This window comes from Corapipo altera, unplaced genomic scaffold, assembly GCF_003945725.1.
Source record: "Corapipo altera isolate COAL_440 unplaced genomic scaffold, ASM394572v1 295, whole genome shotgun sequence".
Lineage (NCBI taxonomy): Eukaryota > Metazoa > Chordata > Aves > Passeriformes > Pipridae > Corapipo > Corapipo altera.
The window spans coordinates 3,822,062-3,833,644 of NW_020884936.1; the positions used below are offsets into that span (position 1 = coordinate 3,822,062).

Genomic DNA, 11,583 nt, shown 5'->3' on the forward strand with positions numbered 1-11,583 from the left:
TTTCTGATGTGTGAATGTCCATGTCTACCTTGTTCACTCTGCAGAGAGCAGTTTTAAAACCACATTTAAAATAAATTTTCTGGTGTTTGGATGTCCATGTGAACCTTCCCCCTGTAGAGACCAGTTTTAAAACCGAGTTTAAAATCAGTTTTCTGGTGTATGGATGTCCCTGTGAACCTTGTTTGCCCGACCAGGGCTGGCTGGGAGCTCCCCTTGGATCCCGGTGCCCATCCTTGAGGGATCAGGAGGGGTTTTTCTCCCACCTCATCCATCTTTGCTGATGGAGGTGGCCACCAGCACTGGACTGGTTGGTGGAGCAGGAGGGTGGTCACTGGATCTGTGATTTCAAGCTTCACTTTCTTCTTGCTTTTGCTTTGCAAATTTTTTATTGCTTTCGAAATGTTCTTTAAAGTAACTTACGAAACCAATGGTTGGAGAGAGGGAAGGGAGCACTGGAGCTCTGATGGAACCTTCTGGGTGGCCTTTCTGCTCTCATGGCCCTGGGTAGTTCTTGGTTAGAGTTTGTTTTATAGTCACAGGATGCTTTGGGTTGGAAGGACCTTCCAGCCCATCCAGTGCCACCCCCTGCCATGGGCAGGGACACCTTCCACCAGCCCAGCTTGCTCCAAGCCCTGTCCAACCTGGCCTTGGACACTTTCAGGGATTGAGGGTCCACAGCCTCTCTGGACAACTTCAGTTGACTATCCCATGACCTCTGGAGTGTTCTTTTCCTTTCGGATCACCTTTGGTTGTGCTCCTTGGCCTTCTTCCTCTTCACTAGGTCTCCATTAATTTATTTTCAGGTGCTTGAGTCCAAATCCATTAAATCAGGAGGGTCCTTCCACTGCCCTGGGGTTGGATACAAGCCCTGAAACCATGAGAAATTCACTTTGAACCTTGGGATTTAATGCTTAAAGAAGGAATGGGTTGTATTTCGTCCAGGGCACAGGTTGGAGTCAGGGCTGGGTGGAGGGGAAGTGCTGGATTCTGCACCTGGATGGGGCAACCCTGGATGTGGGGACAGACTGGGAACGAGAGGCTGGGAAGCAGTGCTGGGAAAGGGCCCTGGAGGTCCAGTTGGCCCTGAGCCAGCAGTGCCCTGGCAGCCAGGAGGGCCAACCTGCCCTGGGGGCATCAGGGAGGGGATTGTCCTGCTCTGCTCTGCCCTGGGGTGGCCTCTCCTGCAACATTGGGGCGGTCTGGGGGGACACAAGGGAAGATATGGAGCTGTTGGAGTGTCCAAAGGAGGGCAGTGAAGGTGGGGAAGGGCCTTGATTGGAAGCCGTGGGAGGGCACTGAGGGCTCTTGGTGTGTTCAGCTGGAGCAGAGGAGACTGAGGGGAGACCTTATTGGGGTCTTCAGCGTCCTCAGGAGGGGCGGGGACTGAGCTCTGCTCTGGGGGGACCAGGGACAGCACCCAGGGAATGGCTGGAGCTGTGCCAGGGCAGGCTCAGGTTGGATCTCAGGGAAAGGTTCTTCCCCCAGAGGGTGGTTGGGCACTGCCCAGGCTCCCCAGGGCAGTGGGCACAGCCCCAAGGCTGCCAGAGCTCCAGGAGGGTTTGGCTGATCCTCTGGGGCACAGGGGGGGACCCTTGGGGCTGGACCTGTGCAGGACTGAGGGTTGGGCTGGATGGTCCTTGGGGGTCCCTTCCAGCTCAGGATGTTCTGGGATCTGTGAAATCCTGGCTGGGCTGAGCTGGGAGGAAGGAGACGCCTCCACTCGTGTGTTCATGGTCCTTTTATTTGGAGAAGGGGAGTGAGGTACTGACCAGCAAAACAGGTTGGAAAATCAGCTTAGCCAGGATGGTGGAGACATTCTTGGCCAGAACAAGGCAGGACTGGGATTGTCCTCCTCTTACATGTGCTCTTTGAGCCATGCAGGACACGTTTGGCTGATCCTCTGGGGCACAGGGTGTGACCCTTGGGGCTGGGCCTGTGCAGGGCCGAGGGTTGGACTGGGTGATCCCTGTGGGTCCCTTCCAGCTGGGGATATTCCAGGATTCTGTGGTGATCAGAGGGCTGCTCCAGAGGTTGCAGAGCTCCGAGGGAGAGACTGAGGGAGAGACTCAGCTCCAAAGGGGCTCTTCCCTCTCTCTTCCCCCCACGCACTTCTCTGCTTCCCTTTATCTCTTTGTTTTCGGTATCGAGGGGGGTGTTTACAGTCAACAAACAGTTCCACGGAGCAGGAGCCTCCTTTTTGATCCCCGAGCACCTGCGTGTGTATCCATGGGATATTATTTGGGAATATTTACGTGTTTCAAGTTAAGCATCTGCTCAAGAGAGTCGGACTTCTTTGTGCCTCATTAGTGGCTACTGGTGTTCTCTTTATCTCCAGAGATCTTCAGGGCATGTTGAATTTATTTTCTTGGCAGTTTTTCCCCGGCTGCACGAGCTCCTGGTGGTTTGTTTAAGCGCTGGAAAACCTGTCTGAGCTCAAGGAGGGTTTGGACAAACGCTCCCAGGCACAGGGTGGGATTCTCAGGGTGTCATGTGCAGGGCCAGGAGTTGGACTCGTTGATCCTCACAGGTCCCTTCCAACTCAGCATAATCTGTGACTATCACCTCATAAGAAACCCTGCCTGTTTCAGCTGATTTTGGGGTAAAAAAAAGTGGTTTGGAGGATTTTAAAGCTTCTGTGCTGCTTTGGATGAGGTCTGGCCCATCCAAACTGCTGCTCTCAAGGGGTTGGACCCGTGGAGCCAATTTGGGGCACGTCCATGAAACTCTGGGGTTATGAGAGGGGAGCAGAGGTGGGATCCAGGTGGGATGGAGTGACTTTTTGGGCATTGACACGATGCCAAGTGTTGTTTGGCACTTGGAGGCAAATAAAAATGAAACACTGAAAGAGGGGCTGGTTGAGCCAGGTGAGGGTGACACAGCCCAGGGCTCTGCTCCTGACAAGGAGAGGGGGGAAGGAATAAACTGTTCCTTGTTGGAATGAGACTGGGATTGGCTGAACTGTGACTAAACCCCCCCCCCCTGAAATGGGACATCTGGCCCCAGGTTTGGCCTTTCCTTCTCCCAGAACGTGACTCATGGGACGTGGCTGGGGGGACCAGGACGTTTGGAGCCCAGGGTGGGAGATAAATCGTGTGTAAAATGCACAGAGGCTTCAAAAATCTCTTGTGTAGGTTGTTTGTGAAGAGTGTTTTCCCAGGTTGGGAGATGGGATAGGGCCATCAGGGTGGGAAGGGACCTCAGGAGATCTCAAGTCCAACCTCCTGCCTGGAGCTGTGAGACCAGAGCAGCTTTCTCAGGGCTTTATCCAGTTATTTCTTGAAATCTTCCAAGGATGGAGATTCCAACACACCTCTGGGGGCTCTTTCTGCTACCTGTCTGTTCTAGTTGTGGAAAACTACCAAAACTTACCCACAGAGGGGGCTCCCAAAGCTGTGGTTCCCCAGTCTGTGTCGCTGCGAGGAGCTCAGGGCTTTCCATGTGGGATATTTTGTGTTTGTCCTTCTTGGAGTTCATCATGTTCATGGTGATTGTTCCTCCAGCCTGCCAGGACCTCTCCAGATGTTATCCCTCTTGACTTTTCCCCTGATTTGGGGGCATCTGCAAAGTGGGTGGGACCTGTCATTGCTCCTCAAGGTCGTTGGTGAAGGTCCCAAAATTCCTCTTGCTGTTCCTTCTACTTGTTATAGGAATCCAAGGCCAGTTTGGACGGGGCTTGGAGCAACCTGGGCTAGTGGAAGGTGTCCCTGCCCATGGCAGGGGGTGGAACTGATTGGTATTTAAGGTCCCTTCCAAGCCAAACCATTCCATGATTCCATGTAGTGCTGATAAATTAATAAATCCAGGTGGGCAGTGGGTTTAAGACTCTCCTGGAGAAGAAATTAAAGCCAAATTCATCACTCTTTGCTTAAATCAGTCTCAGAGGTGTGACCGAGGTGCTCTGTGGATCAGGGGGTACATAAACTTTCTCCAGGGGCTGTAAAATTGGGCTGTTCAAGTAAATTTGGGATATTTCTGCCTCTTCTGTGTCAAAATATCTACAATAAACTGAGCCCAACTTGGGTTTTTCAAGGGAAGATCTGCTCAAAATATATCATCATAGCACATCCCCCTCCTTCCTGTCATGGTAAGGATATTTTAATGTCAGAACTCAGAGGACTCACTAATTTTTAAGGGGTGAACTGATGATGTTGCAAGTCCAAAGGGTGGCTCAGCCAGGAACATCCCGTGGGAATCGTGGATTATGGATGCTGTGTGTCACCCAGGGAGCAAATCACGATGTGAAGCGTTTCTGCAGGAATTCAGTCATCCAAAATATTGTTATTTACACGCTCTGGATCCCAAAAGTCCCATTTCGCGGGGCACTTTCATCATTTCTGGGGACAAGAGCACGAGAAAACTCAGAGCCTGTTTTTTTTTTTTTCCCTTGTAATCCCAGCTCGATTCGTTTTCACCTCTTGAATTCTTAAAAACTTTTTAGGGTTGGGGGGTTTTTTTTGGTTTGTTTTTTTTTTTTTTTTCAGATGCTGGTTTGCTTTCTTGGGATTCTCTCCTGTTTTCCCTTCTCTGGTGTTCATCCACACTCTTAATTACCCTCCTCTCGTTGCCAGCTCTGTGAACTCCCAGTTAATTGGGGGAGGAAAGTTCTGCCCCGTAATTTTAAAACTCTGGAGGGTTTTTCCCGGACTTGGGGATATTGCAATAAAGGGGCAGTTTAGAAGTGTAGCTTTGGATTCTTCAGCTCCCTCCAAGGGATTGAGAACGGGGTGAAATCCTAAAGAATTGAGAATTGGGTGAATCCCGTTAAAACTGAGGAGAGGAATGGGAAAAGGATCTCCTTCTCCTCTCCCCAGCCTTGGTTTTTTGGGATCATTTTTGTTGGAAAAGCCCTTTAAGATCAAGCCCAGCACTGCCAAGGCCACCACTAAATCATGTCTCCAAGTGCCACATCCACTTTAAATCCCTCCAGGAATGGGGACTCCACCACTGCCAGGGCTGGAAAACCCTTTCCATGGAGAATTTTCCCCAAATATCCAAACAAAAATCTCCCTTGGCCCAATTTGAGGCCATTTCTTCTCGTCCTGTCCCTTGGGCTGAGAGAGAAGAACAGGATTAAAATATAAAATACAAAAATAAATATAAATTCAGAGGACCAATTTCTAAAACATGGGGGTCTCATGGCCTGTTCTGAAGACTTTTTTTTGGTGTGGTTTCCGTGTTTCTTAGGTTTTTTGGGTTTTATCCAGAGGAGAACAGTAGTAAAACATAGGAGACAGAGGACTAATGGATTGTCTGAAGACCTGGGAAGCTGAATGGTCTTAAACAGATCAAACGGGGGAAACTGGGTGGTCTGAGCTCAAACTGCCACCAAGAGGAAGAAATATTTTCCATTTTTTGGATAATATAATGTCCTGAGCAATGAAAGTATCCAAGGAGATGATGGAGGAATGGATTTAAGAGAAAAGGATGAAAGTGTGAGCGAGAAATATGGGAATATGGTCGAGAGAGATGTCCTGAGGAGGAGTTTTGTGTTGAAAGAACCTCTCCTGAGAGAGTCCCTGATTCCTGGGACAGTCAGAAAAGGCTCCAGAAGGAAAACACTTGGAACAGGGCACTAGGAGGAAGATGGTTTTGGTCACATTGGCAGGACTCTGGGCCATAAATTTTAGGGAAACTAAAATGTGAATAGGATTTTATGATTTTTTGGGGGGTGTGGTGTCAAAGGTCTTTGCTGTTCCTTCTCCTCACTCCTGCTCCTCCTGGCTGTGGAAAACACTTTTTCCTCTAAAACTCCAATCCAACATGGGTTTCATTTTCAGAGAATATGATGAAGTTGGTGCAGATGCTTCATCTGCCTCAAAGCCATTGGGAAAATAAGGATAGAAACACGAACTGGGGTTTGTCCCAGTGGGGAAGGAGGGGAATGGTGGGGTTGGGGATTTTGGGTCTTGGAGCCAGGCTGGGAGAGCTGGGGGGGTTCCCCTGGAGAAGAGAAGGCTCCAGGGAGAGCTGAGAGCCCCTTGCAGGGCCTGAAGGGGCTCCAGGAGAGCTGGAGAGGGACTGGGGACAAGGCATGGAGGGACAGGACACAGGGAATGGCTTCCCAGTGCCAGAGGGCAGGGCTAGATGGGATATTGGGAAGGAATTCCTGGCTGTGAGGGTGTTGAGGCCCTGTCCCAGGTTGGGCAGAGAAGCTGTGGCTGCCCCTGGATCCCTGGAAGTGTCCAAGGCCAGGTTGGACAGAGCTTGGAGCAACCTGGGCTAGTGGAACGTGTCCCTGCCCATGGCAGGGGGTGGGACAAGATAATTTTAAGTTCCTTCCCACCCAAACCATTCCATGATTCTGTGATAAAAGAATTTCAAAGTGGAGCAATTTTGAGGTTTGCTTGTTTCCAAGTGGAAACCTTTTTTAATCCCTGCTGAGCTAACACAGCACCAATCTCTGGGATACCTCCAGGGATGGGGCATCCACAACTTGCCCAGAGAAGCTGTGGCTGCCCCTGGATCCCTGGAAGTGTCCAAGCCAGGTTGGAGCAACCTGGGCTAGTGGAAGGTGTCCCTGCCCATGGCAGGGGGTGGGGCTGGATGTTCTTTAAAGCCCCTTCCAACCCAAACCATTCCATGATTCCATGAAATGGAGAAGTTTTTAAGGAGGTGGGGATGACTTCTTGTCCTTTCCTCCTTGAAGGAATCCCTGGTGAGGGGGAGGTGAATGGGCAGAATTCCAGCTGAACTGTCTGCCTTTAGTGCAGTCTTAGCAGAAATCTCCCACATCTGGTCTTTTAAGGTCTGATTGGTGTCTGAGCTGTTCTCCAAGTTTCCAGTAGGTCCTCGAGGTCACCACAAAATATTGGGGAAGTGGCAACTTGTGCTTGTTCAGCAGCAGGGAATAGTTGCTCCTCAAATTCCCTGGGATGATAAAACCCAACGTGGTGTCCAGTGGGAGCCCCCAGCCACTGTCACCCAGGTGGCTCAACCTGGTGTGCTCTTGGATGGTTCCAAAGTTAATTTCTTAAAGGAATGGGGAATAAACCCTCACCTTCAGTTTTGCACCACAAAACAATTAATTAGTTAATTAGCTCCAGGTAATTGAGTAGCTTCCCTCTGAGCTCTGGGTGCTGCTGCCAGGGGTGAGTTGATGAGGGGGGAGATGATCAGGGGTTTCTTGTGTAGGTTTTGAGAGGTGAGGCACAGCTGAATTTCATAACTCTCCTTGGTTTGGTCCCATCAGGGGTGGGGTGGGAGTGGGACAACCCTCTTGTGTCTTGGGAGAAGGAGATGGTCAACACCAGCATCCTGAGAATTCCCAGCTCCCAGGCCTGGGAGAGGAGCTCCAAGGGAGCTCCCTGCTTGTAGGTCCTCTGAATTTTTTGCTTGGCCTAATCACTTCATATGTCACTTAAATTTTATCACTGGGCTTGATAAAAATTGTAATAATCCTCCTTGTGCTGTCCCTGATTTCTGGCTTGTGATCCTTCCCTTTCCTGAGGGAAACAGCTTTGGAGAGCAAGGAGAAGACACAGGACAGGGAAATGCTGGTTCCCAGATATTTCTAAAATCCTCCTTTAAATGTCCAGTTAGTTGCAGGTTCAATTAGATTCTTAACCTGGTCCCAGGAGAAAGGCTGGGATTTGCACCCAATCCAGGTTTGTCCCTTGCCAGGGTATTGGCACCACTGATGGATGGATGGATGTGCCCAGCATGGATCAAGAGCTGCTCATCCTGTGCCTCCCTGACTCCCACCTGGAATAAAAATTATAATTCAGAGACACCCCCCCCCCCCCCCCCCCCCCCTTTATCTTTGCAGGGCAGGGGCGGGAAGAAGGTTTTTTTGGGTGGATTTGAGCACCCTTGGGAAGGGCAGAACCAGGTTGGGAGAGCTCTGGGCACCTCAGCAAGCCTGAATTCCTTTGAAACCTGGAGCTCCAGCTCGGGGAAGACAAGGAGCAACTCAGGCTATGGCTCCTCAAGGCTTCTTTGCAGACATTTCATAAGAGCCCGGGAGCTGAGGGCATCCTGAGGCAGCCTGGTTGTGTAATGCCAGGACAGCTGGAGAATCATTAAATTACCATCAGGTTGCCTTTTCATTAATTTATTTCCTGGTGTGGAGCAGGTTGACAGCTGGTGCCTCGCTCAGGTGATATTTGTTGTTGCTTGTTGTTTGTTTTGTGAATTCTAAATGAGACTTCTCTCTCTCTCTTTTTTTTTTTTTTTTTGTGTCTCCTTTGGCTCCCAAGAGTTCAAAGGGAGCCGTTGTCCCTTCTCTGAAGTGTTTAGAATCCAATTTCAGACGGCTAACAGCGCGGGCGTGGAGGGAGGGGGGTGGAGGGAGGAACCAGGCGGGGATGAAACGTCCAGGTTTTCCACCTGGAACGCTCCGGTGGCTCCCGCGGCGTTGGAGGAGCCTCCCGGCTCTGGGGCCTGGGGGTGGGATCCTCCCGTGGAGCCAGGATGGTAAAACAAACCACCCCAGCAGGGCTGCTCAGGGCCCAGGGTGGGGGGTGAGTGGCACCCGTGGGGTGTTCAGCTTTTTGGGATAACCAGCTCTCCTCCGCAGTTGAGTTGGGAGAAAACGGGCTGGGAATTTTATTTTTCCTGAATGTATCGATGGGTCTCGTAAACTGCTGTAACCCCACACAAGCCACGTTCTCCTGGAATTCCCTGGGTTGGAAGGGACCTTAAAGCTCATCCCAGTCCCACCCCCTGCCCTGGGCAGGGACACCTTCCACTAGCCCAGGTTGCTCCAACCTGGCCTTGGACACTTCCAGGGATCCAGGGGCAGCCACAGCTTCTCTGACCAACTTGGGCCAGGGCCTACCCACCCTCCCAACCAGGAATTCCTTCCCAGTATCCCATCTAACCCTGCCCTCTGGCAGTGGAAAGCCATTCCCTGTGTCCTGTCGCTCCATGGATTGGAAGGGACCTTTAGTGATCATTTAGTTCAACCCTCTGGAAGGGTTGAAGGCAGGGACACCTCCCACTAGCCCAGGTTGCTCCAACCTGGCCTTGGACACTTCCAGGGATCCAGGGGCAGCCACAGCTTCTCTGGGAAAGTCATTCCAGGGCCTCCCCACCCTCACAGCCAAGAATTCCTTCCTAATATCCCATCTCCACGTACCAAGGACTGGCCAAGTGTTCAAAACCGGTCACCTCATGTAAGGGAACATCACACACTGGTTTGGGTTGGAATGGACCTTAAAACCCATCCAGTGCCACCCCCTGCTGTGGGCAGGGACACCTTCCACCATCCCAGGTTGCTCCAAGCCCTGTCCAACCTGGCCTGGAATTCCCTGATGTTTGTGGCTTTGCCTCCCTCTTTTCCCATAAATCTTTTGATGTTCTTTGTCCCCTCTTTTTTTGCTGACCCTGGAATTGATTATTTCATCCCCCCCCCTTGGTGAAATCAATCTGATATTTGTCCATGTTATGGTGCAGAAAGCAGCTGGTTGTATCCCTCTAATCCCACACCTCCAGGGTGACAAAGGGAATTGGATACAGGAGAGCTCACCAGATACTCTCAGGACTGAACTGTTGGGTTGGGACTTGATGTTTTGAGGAAAACTCTTTGTCCTCTGCTGTTTGAATTGAATTTTGCAGGAAAATGCTGGAGCAATGTGATATTTAATGATATTAAATGCAGTATAATATATTAAATATATATAATATATGCAGTTTATATTGTACCAGCCATGGTGTGGGCACAGGCCCAGGGCAGTGACTGTCCCCCTGTGCTGGCACTGCTGGGGCACCTCCAGCCCTGGGGGCAGCTCTGGGACCCTCAGACAGGAGAGACAAGGAGGGGCTGGAGCGTGTGCAGGGAAGGGAACGGAGCTGGGAAGGGGCTGGAGCAGCAGGAGCAGCTGAGGGAGCTGGGGGGGCTCATCCTGGAGAAAAGGAGGCTCAGGGGGGACCTTCTGGCTCTGCAACTCCCTGACAGGAGGGGGGAGCCGGGGGTGGGTCGGGCTCTGTTCCCAGGGAACAAGGGACAGGAGGAAAGGGAACAGCCTCAGGTTCCAGTAGGGAAGGTTTAAATTGGGTATCAAGGAAAATTCCTTCCTGGAAAGGGTTGTCCAGCCCTGGCACAGCTGCCCAGGGCAGTGTTGGAGTCCCCATCCCTGGAGGGATTTCAAATCCCTGTGGATGTGGCCCTTGGGGATATGGGTCAGTGGTGGCCTTGGCAGTGCTGGGGGATGGTTGGACTGGATGATCTCAGAGGGCTTTTCCAACCTAAAGGATTCTGTGATTGCAAATCCGAAGGAATGTTGGATGTAGTGGTTTGACCCCACTCTTGCTGCTCACCCTCCACCTCCTCAGAAGATCTGGAGGGATTTAAAATCCCTGTGGATGTGGCCCTTGGGGACATGGGTCAGTGGTGGCTTTGGGGTCAGTGGTGGCTTTGGGGGAACAGCTGAACTCGATGATCTCGGAGGGCTTTTCCAACCTAATCAATGGGTCAGTGGTGGCTTTGAGGGAACAGTTGGACTCTGATCTCAAAGGGCTTTTCCAACCTGACCAATGGAGTGATTTTATATTCCAAGTGACCTCTGAATTGGGATAATTTGAATCCCCTGACTGAACCTTTCCTCTTTTCCAGGGCGCCCGCGAAACCTTCGAGAGCTACTACAGGAAGCAGAGGAGAAAACAAGCCCGGCTGGTCCTGCAGCCTCCTTCCAACATGGTACCTCCATCCCTGCTCCCTGGGGCATCCCAAAAATTCCCAGTGGCTCTTGGGCCGCCTCAGTTTTAATCTTTGTCCCCTCTCTCTTCATTGCAGCACGAAACCTTGGACGGCTACAGGAAGTATTTTAATCAAATTGTAGGGTAAGTGTTCTCTTTATACCCTTTTTATACCCTCTTGAGGAGCCCCCCCCCCCCAAAAAAATGTGAGAGGATGAGGAATGTTGGAATTTTTGATGGTCCTTTAGGCCCAAAAGAGGGAAAGGAAAGGTGGTTTGTGCTTTTTAAGTGCTGCAGAGTGGATTTTATAGCACTGGTGGGAGCGTGGAGGGACCTGCCAGCTCTTGGAGCAGCCAGTGGATTTCTGGGAATACCTGGGAATTCGAGGATAATTCCCTCTGTGGGCTCTCTGCACCTTCTTGCCCCACTAATGAGGGGCACAGGCCCTCTGCCTTAATTATCCTTGAATATTTAATAGTTATTCTGTGATGATTTTCCTCGGAAAGGAGGTGATTCTCAACCCCCTGATCTTTGTTAACACTCCCAAATTTCACATGAGTCTTCCAAATCCATCCCAGCTCCAAGAGGAGACTTCCAAAGACTTTTTATAATCTCTCAAACCCAGGGAATAATTGGATATTTTCATCACCACGTGCTTATAATTTCAGTATCTGATTATCACCATCACAAATCCAGTGCTGGGCTGGATTTCCCTGGGAAAACACCCCTGAGATTTTTGGTGGTTTCGGGGGTTTAAAACATCCCCTGTCACTCTCCCTCCTTAAAAATATGGATTTTTGGAGCAGCACATTCCAGAACTTGGGGTTGGAGTGAACTCCCTGCCTTTAAATGGTGGTGAGGGTTTGGGGTATCTGGATGGGAGAGAGGATTTTTCCCTCCACCTAAAACATTTTTCCCTGGAGTTAAAACATTTTTCCTGTAAATAAA

At 50.7% G+C, this 11,583-nt stretch overlaps 1 protein-coding gene across 1 annotated transcript in view; it reads left to right on the top strand.

The window, feature by feature from the left end:
* The window catches only part of EXOC6B (exocyst complex component 6B), a 325,352-nt gene that overhangs the window by 182,690 nt on the left and 131,079 nt on the right, over positions 1 to 11,583 (top strand). Inside the window, exons 9-10 of the mRNA XM_027660526.1 lie at positions 10,553 to 10,636; positions 10,733 to 10,779. Coding sequence (XP_027516327.1) covers positions 10,553 to 10,636; positions 10,733 to 10,779 — 131 coding nt within the window. The remainder of the gene's footprint in view (positions 1 to 10,552; positions 10,637 to 10,732; positions 10,780 to 11,583) is intronic.